This window comes from Tarenaya hassleriana, unplaced genomic scaffold (genome assembly GCF_000463585.1).
Source record: "Tarenaya hassleriana unplaced genomic scaffold, ASM46358v1 Cleome31, whole genome shotgun sequence".
Classification (NCBI taxonomy): Eukaryota; Viridiplantae; Streptophyta; class Magnoliopsida; order Brassicales; family Cleomaceae; genus Tarenaya; species Tarenaya hassleriana.
Genome location: NW_010966274.1, coordinates 1,749,713 through 1,762,822, shown reverse-complemented (window position 1 = coordinate 1,762,822; position 13,110 = coordinate 1,749,713). Strand labels below are relative to the sequence as shown.

The window sequence follows — 13,110 nt, the reverse complement described above, 5'->3', positions numbered from 1 at the left end:
TTTTTTTTTCAGACAACACATCAATCTCATGAGAACCAACCACAGCACATGTAACCGGAAGCCGGAATTCGGCCGGTTTGGCGGATATACTCAGCTTGAGCTGCTGCCATCTCGGCGTCTCGGGCCTTCCTTGCTTCCGCAGCAGCGTGCTTCTCTTCGGACCTTTGTCTCGCCATCGCGATTTTCTTCACCATCTTCGCTTCTGCTTGAGCTTTCATCTGCTCGACTTTCGCCTGCACAATATTTACGCAACCGTATATCATGTCATGTGTTGCGATCACCGAGTACAAAGTTGCGGGTACCCGAATCCCGTGGAACTCACGGTACCCAAAATATGGGAATATGAGCCACACAGCGAGTATGATTTCAGGGTGTAGCGGTCATGAATCTGTGCTGAGGGGAAAGAGCGCCGCGACGAGACTGTGAGGGCGAGAGGCAAAATTAGGGTTTCGAGGGGGCGAGATCCACAATTGCATTGCCTAGGATGAGGCGGAATTAGGGTTTCGTTTTACAACTAGGGTTCTTTAACTTAGCTCGCCTCGTGTCTACCCTTCACAATCACCTCTAGAATCACCGTCGCTTTTCTCCCTTCTCATAATCTTGCCCCCTCTTTTCTTAACCGGCGAGAAATTCTCGACACTCGTCGTTGCTCACCCCGTCGGGCCATTGTGACTTTGCCGCGGGTGCCCGAAGCATTCTCACAAGGCCGAGATAAGGTACTCTAACCGAGAAACCGAAGGGGTGAGGCTGAGGTAGGGTACACCGGAAATCTCGGGTACCCAGCACCCATGCACCCCGAATACCCGACTATTGTCGTCACATCAGAAAATCGTGATCGATGCTCTTATCTAATCTTACCTCTATCCGCCGCATTTCTGCCTCGAGTTTCGCTTTCTGCTGACTCTCCCATGCTTGAATCTTGATTTCCTCGCGCTTATACCTAAAATTTCAGATCGAAAACACGAGAATTAAACCTTAATTCTTGTTCATTTACCGAACGCTTGAACAAGCAAAGGAGCTATAGAGAGCTATTCAGTTCAATGGAGCATATGAACCTTGCAGTATGCTTCGATTTCTCGGCTTCTTCCCACGAGGCAGCCCGTTTTTCATACTCGATCCTCTGAACCTCCTCGACATTCGGTTCTTTCCTGATGGAATCCGGGTTATTGTTATCATTCTGCCCGTCTTCTTTACTCGCCCAAGCCGCAATGTTCATCTTCCCTAGCTTAACCCCGAGAGCTACTATCTCTCTTCTCGTCCTCACCTTGATTTCTTGCTCCGACAGTTCCTTTTTCCCGCTCCCCGACGGGTCTTGCGACAAAGACGACGACGGCTCTTCTTGGCCCATGGCTCGGGGAGTCGACGGAAGAGAAGAATTTGGGCTGCGGAGAGGGGTTACTGCCCCGACGGGTGTTGCAGTTCTCGAAGGTTCTTGACTCGCTACAGGTGTCATTTCGGTTCCCATGTCTCTCATGCAGACCGAACGCACTGTCGGGCCAGCTGCCGGGAAAAAATTTGCGGAAAGTAAGACATTATTATGTTCGGATCGAGCCTCCGATTTGTCGACAAAACGTAAGGATCTCCTTTAGTGTTATATATACCAGAAGTACATAGTATACCTGCTGTTGTATCATGTGATGAATTCTTCGTCTCGCCGAGATTTTTGCTATGTGCGGGCTGATTTCCCGACATGAAGGAAAGCGACGGGAACTTCTCGGGGCCCGCAGCTGCCCTCGGGTTGTTATGCTCGAAACCTGCATTCTCGGGGGCGACTCTTACTGGCAACCGGTTTCCCTGTCCACATAAAGATCCATTCTTCTTCGCCACATTCTGTCGGTTCATTATCCACTTCTCGGCATCATTCCACTTGGACGGTATCTGTCTCGGGTAAGACACCGGGACGGGATTTCTGTTGGAACGTTCGCCGCCATCGGGAAACTCGAAACTCGACGAGCTAGCATTGCTGTCATAATCGAGATTCTCTTCCTCCAGCTGTCTCATCGGGTGAACAATGCTCAAATCGCCCTTCCGGAATTGCTGGAATCTCGTCCGATCCATCTCTCGGGCTCCCCCGCCGCAATGCTGGCCCGACTCCGGCTCACTCGGCAGGTTCACTTCCCCGACATCCGCATTCGAAACCGCAACTGGAACTAAAAACACCAAACTTCAGTCATGTCTGGAACTAAAAAAAGATCAAACCCATCACGAGAAATGATCAAACTTTCCATTACAGAAACTCGGATTTCGATTGGAATCAACAACAAATGGGCAGAATTCGACGAACCGTGGCGGGTATCATCGGAACTTGAGGCTAATAAGCTGTTCTTGGCCAATTCAGCGTCCTCTGGAACATCGAGCCGCGAAGGAGAAGTCCTCGAGGAATTACCGTTGGATCCTTCTTTCTTCCTGTTATGGTGAGGACCCATCAGCTTCATTCGCAGCTTCGTGGGCGAGATTATGCCCTTCTGCTGCAAAATCAATGCCGGAAATCAGAGCAATCGAAACTAAGAACCCTAAAGGGTGACAGCTTTAGGACCGAATCTTCTCGAACCTGGAAGAAAATCTTTGGATTTGAACAATCGAATCTTACAGAATCATCGAATTCCACATCGAATTAACAGAAAATTACCGAGGTTAGTAAAAAAAGGACGAAACTTTCTGCAGATGAATTGCAGGAATTGAACTTAAAAGTTTCGATCTTTGAGCAGAAATTCTTGAACAAGACACGCCCAGTAAAAAAAAAACTTTTTTTTTGTAATAAAGGGCGTTCATTGTTAAAGTTGAAGCCTACCTTTACAGTGACGAACTGAAATCAACGGTCGATGATTTCCACGAGACAAGAAAACAGAGGAACAGACAAAGGAGAAAACATGGAGAAAACACTGTAATAACAAGGACAGAACAGAGAAGTAAAAGATGAACACGAGAACAGTGTTGGGTTCTTGTGGGTTTTTTTACCTGAACCTTCTCTATCCTCTCGTACTCCATTGCAGATCTCTCCCTCCCTCTCTCTCTCTCTGTGCAATCTCTCTCTCTCTCTCTCTGTGTATATATGTATATACGTACACACAGATAGATTGAGAGATATCTATCGAAGTTTCAACACAATCACCCGAAGAGAGAGATAGAGAGAGATTTATGGAGAATGAGTGAACAAAAAAAAAAAGTTTGGAGTTTTTTTTTTTTGGCGGAAGGAAAATGGGAGAGGAGGGAGAGAGTCATGGAGGGGGAGCTCTTTGTTCACGCCGGTCCAACATCAACTCCGCTCTGATCCTGCCACGTCATCATCTTCACTCCCCAAAAATTCACTTTTTTTTTTTTTTACTTTTTCTTTTTTCACCCCCAAACTTTATTTTTTCTTTTCCTCAGTCCCATATTTACTTTTCTTATTCACCACAAAATCGACATCGTTTAGTACTGTCTCCTGAAGTAAAAAAAAATTGAAATATTTTCCTAGTGATGGATGGGTAAGTTTCACTTATTCCACTTATTATTATTATTACTATTATTATTATTATTATTATTATTATTATTATTATTATTATTATTATTATTATTATTATTATGACATGGTCCTTAAGACGTGTGGAAGGGAACTTGGCACGTTTCCCTCGGCCTAAGTCGTCTGTGTCTACAGGAACATGGTTTGCGATATTGGAGACAACGGAACGGCCCCCCCTATCGTTCGAAACCTCGACTGGGAGAGTATTTGCCGGTGTATCAGAATGCTTGGTCGCGGAATCTGCCGAAGAAGAAGTAGAAGAGGGATCAATAGATGATGGTGCAAACGATGTCAAGCGAGGTGGGATATCGTCCTCCTCAAGTAACACAGGCCACGAAACCGGAGCAGGATTTTCCGAAGAGGATTGCTGGAGAGGAACAGGGTCAGCGAAGGGGAACCGGTCTTCGCAGAAGGCGACGTCACGTGAAATAAAAAAATGTTTCTTCTCCAGGTCATATAGACGCCATCCTTTCTTGCCAAACGGGTAGCCGACAAACGCGCAGCGAATGCTTCGAGAAGAAAACTTGTCGCCTTTATGATCTTTGTTGTGAGCATAGCATAAACAACCCAATGTGCGAAGGTGAGAATAATCTGGTTTGCGCCCATGGATAATTTCGAACGGCGTTCGCCCGGACAGAACAGAAGAAGGAGTCCGATTGATAAGGAACCCGGCGGTCAGCACACAGTCTCCCCAAAACTCGATCGGAAAACAACCCTGAAAAAGAAGTGCCCGAGCCACGTTCAGAATATGACGATGCTTCCGTTCAGCGCGTCCATTTTGTTGTGGGGTATCCACACAAGAAGTCTCATGCACTATCCCATGGCTGCAGAAATAGTCACGCATGCAAGTAAACTCGGTTCCGTTGTCAGAACGAACTGCACGAACTCTCGTATTGAACTGTCGATCAACCATTGCCATGAACTCAATAAGATGACGTGAAACCTGGCTCTTATCAGACAAGAGGTAGAGCCAAACACCGCGCGAGTAGTCGTCAACAATGGTGAGAAAATATTTAGCACCGCAATGTGCCGGTGTGCGATAAGGGCCCCATAAATCGCAATGTACTAGCTGAAAAATCTCGCTTGCTTTATTTGAACTCAATGGAAACGAAGAACGAGTCTGTTTGGCTCGAAAACAAATATCACAAGAATCAACCGAAAAATCACTATGCGAACGACAATCATCTCCGACAACTTGCTCTACTATCTTGAACGAAGGATGGCCTAACCGCTGATGCCACACGTCTAAAGGAACTTTGTCACAAGAACCAACGGCCGCCACAGTGTCAACGCCGCGGAAAAAGTAGAGCCCGTCTCGGAGTTCACCCGCTCCAATCAGCGTCCTCGTACGTAGGTCCTGAATAACACACATTCGGTTAGTGAACTGTATTATACAATCACGATCGTCCAATAGTTGAGAGACGGAGATGAGATTAACATGTAATCCCTCGACAAGATACACATTCGACAAATGAAGATGCGCTGTCAAAAATACGGAGCCGGACTGAGAAGCGAACGATTGTCGGCCATCAGGAAGAATGATGCTCGACGATGTCATCGGAGACAAGTTCGTCAACAACTCAGGACATCCGGTCATGTGGTGAGAGGCACCAGTGTCGAGTATCCAAGGGACATTAGAGCACATACCAGAAATAGTCTCCGTAGCTCCGATTTTTCCGGCATTGAGGAGCGAGACCAATGTTTGCCACTGTTCGTTGCTAAGACCACTTACAGGGGGTTTGTCAGAGTCGAGGATCACCGGAGAAGACGCAGCAGGGGCAGCTGAGACTGCGTTCGAACGAGCCACTCCACGGCCACGAGAGCTAGAGGAACCACCACGACCACGATTTGTACGATTCCGAGGACGATCACCCCACCACTCCGGATAGCCCAGGATTTGAAAACACGACTCCGCCGAATGTCCTGTGCGACCGCAGTTAGAACAGACCATCGTTTTGTCCTTGACAGCAGACGTCGCACGGGTTTTGTCGACCGAAACGGCAGTGTTTTTACTTTTTCTTTTTTCACCCCCAAACTTTATTTTTTCTTTTCCTCAGTCCCATATTTACTTTTCTTATTCACCACAAAATCGACATCGTTTAGTACTGTCTCCTGAAGTAAAAAAAAATTGAAATATTTTCCTAGTGATGGATGGGTAAGTTTCACTTATTCCACTTATTATTATTATTACTATTATTATTATTATTATTATTATTATTATTATTATTATTATTATTATTATTATTATTATTATTATTATTATTATTATTATTATTATTATTATTATTATTATTATTATTATTATTATTACTATTATTATTATTATTATTATTATTATTATTATTATTATTATTATTATTATTATTATTATTATTATTAATTTTTGTAATTTTCAAACACCAAAATCTTATATTCCAAAAGAGATATTTAGAAAATTGAATGAAAATACTATGTTATGTATTTTTGTAATTCAAAATTGTAACGTATGTTAGTTCAATGGCTCTTCTTCTTTCATGTTATCCATAGCTTTTTTTTCTTCCCACATGGTAATATATTGAGATGAATATCTTTAATCTGATATATAAAATCAAATTCGATTCATAATAAATAAATTTCTCAAACCAACTTTTAAATTAAATTAATCAAATTTAAACTAACACTGACAAAAATAAAAAAAAATGAAAACATTTTAAAAAAACTAAACATCTTTTAATAAATGTCAAAATTATATCATACAATATTGAATCAAAATCTAATATCTATATATATATATATATAAATTTTGTTATACAAATTAAAATATAACCAAATTCTAGAATATATGTCACTATTTTTACAAATTTATTATATATATATATATATATTAAAAATAATGATACTGACGTCTGTCGGAATTAATAAAGTGAGAAAAAAAAATAATTGTGTACTGGCTTCCGGTAAGGTTGAAAGTACAATTGGTAGATACTGCAAGTCTGCAACATAAAATGATGAAATTAAATATCCTTTTATTTTCAAGAACAAATTCATTTATATATATATATATAATTTTGTGGTGGATGTGATATTTAATATATTTTTCTTCTAAGAAAATCCCTCAAAAAACAAATTAAATTAGGGGTGTGGATACACTGTATAATGTCATTTAAAGAGATTTTGTTTTTTACCAATTTTCAAAAAATGCAGATTAAATGATGAGGAAATTCAGAAACCGGAGCGCAAAAGCAAGCAAAGCGATCCAACTGACATCTCATCCTTTTTAAGTCATTAGTTTCTCTGTCTCTTTGACCGTTGACTCTCTCTCTCTCTCATCTCTCATATTTTTTTTTGTTAAAAATGAATTTCCATTACACATTATTCACATGATCATCGACATTTTGATATTTTCATTCAATTTTTATTTGGTTTGGTTAATTCTTTTTTACGAGTTTTAAAATTTTAAAGAATAGCATATATATATATATATATAATGAACTTCAAAACTTTGCACTCACACCGGAGTTTGCGCCCTATGATGTAGCGAAGCAAACCCATGCCACCTAGAACGCCGTTACATGTTGCTAAAAAATGAGTAAAAAAACTTTTGTTTTATATAATGTAATCATATAGTAAGGTTGGTATTTTCGGTTCTATAAAAATATATACGAATAGGTTATTATATTATGTTCGGTTTAATTTGGTTTGATTTTTATTTTTTAAGAAAAAATATATTTTTTAAAAAAAATTGATTCTTTAGATTATTAAAATTTGGTTTGTTTTGATTCAATATCAGAAAATTTGATTTTCTAAAAAATATTGTTTAAAAATTTTAGACGGGTCGATTCAAAAATAATATCGATTTTTTTATTCAATTTATAAGAATTATACCGAAATATCCATCCCTACCATATACTAATATCTAAAACATTTTATGGTTTATAATAACAATAAAAAATATTTTAAAATCTTAAAATAAGGAATATTATAATATGTAAATTTGTGTACGAAAATTAATCAACCAATGAAAGTAATATATATTGAAAAAAAATATAGCGTACTATGTAAACGTTTAGGTCTTTAATTATTGCAAAATTGCATCAATGCAAAAGAATGGCACGTATTGCGAGGTTCAAGCTAGATTCCTCTAGTTTTGGTAACTTTTTTCTCAACATAATTCTAAAAAAATAATTTTCATATTTACGTTTTTCACTAAATACTTTTTCATATTTAAAGCGCTTTTTGTATTGGGAAATCGAAATTATTTCCACCACAGAAAATAGAAAAATATTTAAGCCAATAAGTAAATATAAAATTAGGAAAAAAAAAGTATGATTTTTTTGTTGGTCATAATAAAAAAGTCATTAGAGGTGATTATTATGGGGTTTATGTGAGTTGGACTGCATGCACATGGAGTGTTCCTTTTGTCACCTTTCGAGTCCATAAATACATATACATATAATGTGTATGTATATATATATATATATATGTATTTGAAGATTAGTTTTTTGTTTTGTATAATCAATCATATTGGGTCCACATAAATCGCATTCTGAAATTCCCGTCTTCCATAACAATTCAGATTTGGTATTTAATTCTCATTTATAGGATATATGGACGTCCATTTTTTTTTTGTGTTTAAATATTTGTGCGATTGTGATGTACATTTATAATTTACCTACTCTATATTATTGGTCGGTGAATTATATTTTCTCAATAGTTTTATATTGTTTTTCTCAACCTTTTGCTAATATGATTATATCGTTGTAGACACAATTTAATTGGTCCGAATCATTATTATTATTATTATTTTATTTTATTAAAGTTAAACTTTGATGCATTTCGAACAGAAGAATCAACTTATCCAGTGAAAATTCATTTGCATGCATGTAAATAACGAGCGTTTTGTTAGTGGGAAAAAGTAAACAAAATTGATTTTGAAATTATTATAACATAATACTAACTGTATAAAGGAAAATAAAAATCAAAGATTCTACAAAAAATAAAAATAAAAAATTATAATACAATCTCTAAGCAGATGGGAAAATCCACGTTTTTTGCATATGGCTTCCAAGATTTCAAAAAGGGTGCCATCACCTACACTAACATTTACATCGTAGTAAAAAAAAGACGATCCATTTTCTCGCACACACTTTCTGAAAATATTTTCTTTTCACACATGCAAAATCAAAATAGAATAGGTTGACAAGCTAGTTGACTTGGACACCTACATTTCCTAAGCATTTAAATCATGCTATGCTACATACAAGCATTGCAAGGTAATATTTATGATCCATCATGCTAAGTTTTATATATATATATATATGTATGTATTAGTGATATCAGTATGAGTTTGTTTCGCGAATCAATTCATATTTTTTTTAGATGAATTCAGAGCCCGAAAAAAATGGACTGAACAAGTTTGTTTGCCATGAATCGGACTTGTCGTGAGACAGAAAATAAAAAGCTTTCTTAGAATACCTTTTTAAGAACTTTATCAATTTTAAATTTTTATTTTTATTTTTATTTGATTTGCGAGTCGGATGATCTAAACCGAATCAGAGTTTTTATAACTCGTAAAAAATAGACCGCAGTGAATTGGACCAAAAAAGAGCTACTTTAAATCAGAACCAACCCGTTCGGATCCGAGCCAACCCGTTTTGCATCACTAATATATAGTGAAAGCATATGTGTATATGTAGGTGTGAAGGGAATTTTGTTCAAATACATGAGTTTGACTAGAGCTACAAGAGTAGAAATGGTGACAAAATCTTTCTAACTAAAGTGGGTCCACAACAAAATGTACAAAATTTTCTACAATCTTTTGAAACTTTAGTGGTCCAATTCAGACCCCATAATGCCTTTGGACCCATCACCCAAAAACAAAAAATAAAAAACTTTATAGTATATTAGTTAGATTAGCTTCTCACTTTCCTTTTTTTTTATTTATATTTTGGGAGGCAATGATGGGTTTGTTGAGGACCTTTTGAAAGAAACAGAAACTTCTTTGGAGAATAACAACTCATCAGAAGATTTCTTCTTTTTTTTTGGCCAAATCTTTCAGACAGAATCCAAATTAGGTTTTTTTTCTTCTTCTGGTGTTGTGTTCTTTTCCATCATGTGGAAGAGAAACACAGTTCAGAACCTTACCCTACCACCCAACAGCCTATGGTGCATTTGCCCTCCCTCCTCTATAAAGTAGTTGGTATTTGTAGCTGATTGTCCTGCAATCTGTACGGCTGAATCATTAAATATATAACATGGGAAAATTATGATTTCAACACAAGTTTATATTATTTCAGAAAAAAAAATGATAATAATAAAATAGAAAGGGTTAAGTTCCAAAATGATCAATGTCATCTTCTCTCTGTTTCTTTGAAGTAGTATCAGACTTGTCTCATGATAAAAAAAACCATATAACCCTATATGGATCCCACACAAGTGAACCCGAGTCGAGCCTTGCAAAAAAAAAAAAACCCGCGATTAAATCATCTCGTATCGATCGTTCAAATGTCTAGGATACGATATTCGGCCTGTGTGTACAATGAATCAGGAGAATCGAATCGAACTTAGTTACTGTCGCCAGAAAAGATAACCCGGTACAATGGTACCTAAACTTTGATTTAAGCCATACATTATTATCATTAATGCATTCGGATAGTAACATGCGATTCATAGTTTGTGCAAAGGCGATAGATTAGTTTTTACCTCATCTTGCGTCATAGGTCTATCGGGACTCTCAAGCCATCGTGTGCGAGTTGCACTGGAATCCCTTCCCTGATAGCGGAAAACGGGAAGAGAATTCCGTAAAATGTCATTTGCTTGAATTTCAGATGGATGAATTAGGGGTGTCTCAATTGGATTTTCTTTTTCTTACCTTGTAGACCATTCTTTTAGAAACTCGTTGTCCTTGTGGTGTTCAAACTCGTGAGTCATTCCGATTAGAAGAGCACTTTTCGGGCAAAGTCTCCTGATTGTTTCGAGTGTCTGCCGGGAAACAACAAAAGTGAAAACAAATAAGGTGTAAAGACTCGGGCCTTTATCAACGGTAGAGAAAAAAAGACAGGAAAGTAGTAGAAGAAACCTGTGGGAAACATAAGTGAGTATTATGTGATCCTGTCTGCAGTCCATGCAAAGAAAAAGATGAAAAAACAGGACGAAGGAACATCAACTCACAGAACATCGAAGTTAATGGTTTAAGGCCTAAAGATTCGTTTCGACGAGATAATTTCATGAATCGGCAAATAATAGGAAATAGTACAAAATGGGTGAAATGTTTTAAGGGAGAAGCATAATAATAACCTTGTATAGTGTATCCAAGATAAGGAGATCCAATTGCCCACCACCAGTTTTTGAAATAACTGCAAGTCCAAATGATCAAGAATGAGACCCATGCAGCTAAGGACATAACACGAAGCAGGAAACATGATAAGTTCAGGATCTCACAATACTCGGTGCTTGAAGGAAAGCGTGATACATCAGAGATATAAGCCACTCTCGATTTTTCACCGAAAAGAAAACCAAGACAGATATAATCTTCTCCATGCATCACCTGGAGCCAAAATGTAAGCAATATTACAGAGGCTCTACACAAATTAGCAGTGAGAGATGATTCACCACTGGCATGGAGATGAGATGTGACTAACTGGCAATGGGGTGAATGACAAGCCCGAAGCAACAAATGGCTTTTCGCAACTCTCCTCAATTACTCGCCAATCCAGTTGTGCCACTCGCCTAACTTCTTGACCTTCTTTAAGCTTTTTCTGGACCAAGTACGGGAATTTCACGGCAAGGCTGTTTCAGGAAAGCATAGCAAAAAAAGCATGTGAACGTCAAAACCAGTGCGTAGAGGTCAAGTTGCAACGAAGACAACAACATCCAAGGCCACATACCAAGCAAACAAAGATGCACCGAAATATACCTGTCCATAGCAATTTGGGTTAAGTAAATTGGAGTGGGATCTATATCATTAGTAGGACTAAACGGCTGCACCGCACGTATGTCATCGAGGCCAAGAACCGCATCAGCATGTTCATGAGTCAAAATTATCTGCAATTTATGCAAAAATTAGTCCTAATATGCATCAAAGCTTCAGATCCAGCCACGAAATTCACAGAATTGAGAGTCAAGATTAAAAATTCAAACGATGTCTATCCTGTACATCCAAATTTCAAGAAGATTTATACGACAGACAGCAAAAAGGATGCCTAAAGTCCAAATTCGATGGCCTTATACTAAATTTGCCTTTCCTGCACAATTAACCTCTTGCCCCTAGGAATTAAAGACATAGGCATGGAGAAGATGGATCTCAGCCTACAAAAAGTTAGCTTAACAGTACATTAATTCTTCCCGGTAAGTCCAACTCACAGTTAAGATAACAAGTTCATGATTCACAATACTAGCAGAGAATGACTGAAGGCCACATTCTGTCTATCGTCACCATAGAAAAAGAGTTAGCAAATCTAAAAAATCTCAGATTTGTCCTGTATCTGCCCACAGTTAACATGAAGAACAAATTGGCCTATGGAAATAAACAAAGAAGAGATGAGTCATCAAACAGGCTGGTTGTGAAGAAATAAAATGACCACATCAAAGCTTACAGAATCAACTCTTGGAATCTTGTGAAAGGTAAACCAACGTAGAACTTGTTCCCTGAATGTCTTCCCAACGTCGATTTGGATATACTTATGTTTTCCATCAGTCTGGCAATAATCAATGAGCAGTGATGTATTTCCCCTGTGGAAAGGACATTATCACTTGCAATGAGAACAAAAACAGCTCTATGATGGATCATGTGTTGATTGATCAAAACGCAACACAAACCTAAAGATGATTTTATTCAGCATTCAGCAAAATCATGAATCAGACTGGAAAACAAAAACCAGACTAGCTGAATGTGTTACACATGCTAACAAGACATTCCTCATGATCCAAACACTTGATGAACCCAGTTCTCAGATGAAGCTCTGACTTCTTCTAACTAAAACAGGAGATGATCCTCCATGTTGTTGCCACCGAGCAATGAAAAACCCTAATTTCATCCGACGGAAATCGAAGCCAATCCATATCAAACGGTAAAAATTTCAATTCACGAGATTTCCCCAGCGGCATAGAATCAAAGGAGACCGAGCATTACATTGCCTCACAATCAACAACTCCGATACACGATTACATCGAAGAACACCGAAATTGAGGTCTCCAATGGCGATGCAACAAGGGAAAAAACTTCGGAAGAGGAACATAACAAGTACGTAACCTGTAATTAGGATTTCGCTCCGGCGGGAGAGACAGCGACTGCGAACAGACGCGACAAGGAGGATCCGACGGCTGGATCAAGCACATAGCATTGGGGACAGCGCTCGAACAGCCGGTCCCGAGGAAGATCAGAGCCGATCCACGACAATCGGCGACGACATCGCCATTCTTCCTCAGATCCTGACGTTCCATCATCATCTCCCTCTCTCGATTCTATGTATGTCCTCGGATTATTCCGGCGATGGCGAGATCTCGGAGACTGACCGGAGTTCGGAGGTGAGAGAATGAAATCGGCGACAAGAGAGAGAGAGAGAGATTAATTAATATAATAAATCAAGGCTAAGCAGAGTTTTAACGGAATATTCTGTGGACGGTGTCAG

General features: G+C 38.7%; 2 protein-coding genes across 10 annotated transcripts; both read right to left on the bottom strand.

Annotated features, from left to right (window-relative positions):
• Positions 1-10: 10 nt before the first annotated feature.
• LOC104820668 lies at positions 11-3,189 on the bottom strand. Of its 4 annotated transcripts, none has more exons than XM_010551229.2 (6): positions 2,959-3,189; positions 2,285-2,468; positions 1,620-2,150; positions 1,056-1,500; positions 859-940; positions 11-233 (listed from the first exon to the last, which is right to left on the bottom strand). In XM_010551229.2, the coding sequence occupies exons 1-6, from the start codon at positions 2,986-2,988 to the stop codon at positions 27-29; spliced, it is 1,479 nt and encodes a 492-aa protein (XP_010549531.1). In that variant the 5' UTR covers positions 2,989-3,189; the 3' UTR covers positions 11-26. The 4 variants fall into 4 exon arrangements, with proteins under 4 accessions (XP_010549531.1, XP_010549533.1, XP_010549532.1 ...); XM_010551231.2 differs by having other exon boundaries at positions 1,620-2,144; XM_010551230.2 differs by having other exon boundaries at positions 2,285-2,465.
• A 5,362-nt stretch (positions 3,190-8,551) lies between these two features.
• Positions 8,552-13,037, bottom strand: LOC104820666 (putative hydrolase C777.06c). Of its 6 annotated transcripts, XR_772956.2 has the most exons (11): positions 12,732-13,037; positions 12,076-12,211; positions 11,397-11,524; positions 11,122-11,269; positions 10,922-11,027; positions 10,778-10,836; positions 10,560-10,595; positions 10,353-10,462; positions 10,184-10,252; positions 9,626-9,706; positions 8,552-8,572 (listed from the first exon to the last, which is right to left on the bottom strand). XR_772956.2 is itself a non-coding variant. In XM_010551224.1 (10 exons), exons 1-9 carry the CDS (start codon positions 12,926-12,928, stop codon positions 10,195-10,197), a joined length of 978 nt encoding a protein of 325 aa, XP_010549526.1. In that variant the 5' UTR covers positions 12,929-13,037; the 3' UTR covers positions 9,227-9,706; positions 10,184-10,194. The 6 variants fall into 6 exon arrangements, 5 of the variants coding, with proteins under 5 accessions (XP_010549526.1, XP_010549528.1, XP_010549527.1 ...); XM_010551224.1 differs by lacking the exon at positions 8,552-8,572 and having other exon boundaries at positions 9,227-9,706; XM_010551226.1 differs by lacking the exon at positions 8,552-8,572 and having other exon boundaries at positions 9,227-9,699.
• Between the last annotated feature and the right edge of the window lie 73 nt (positions 13,038-13,110).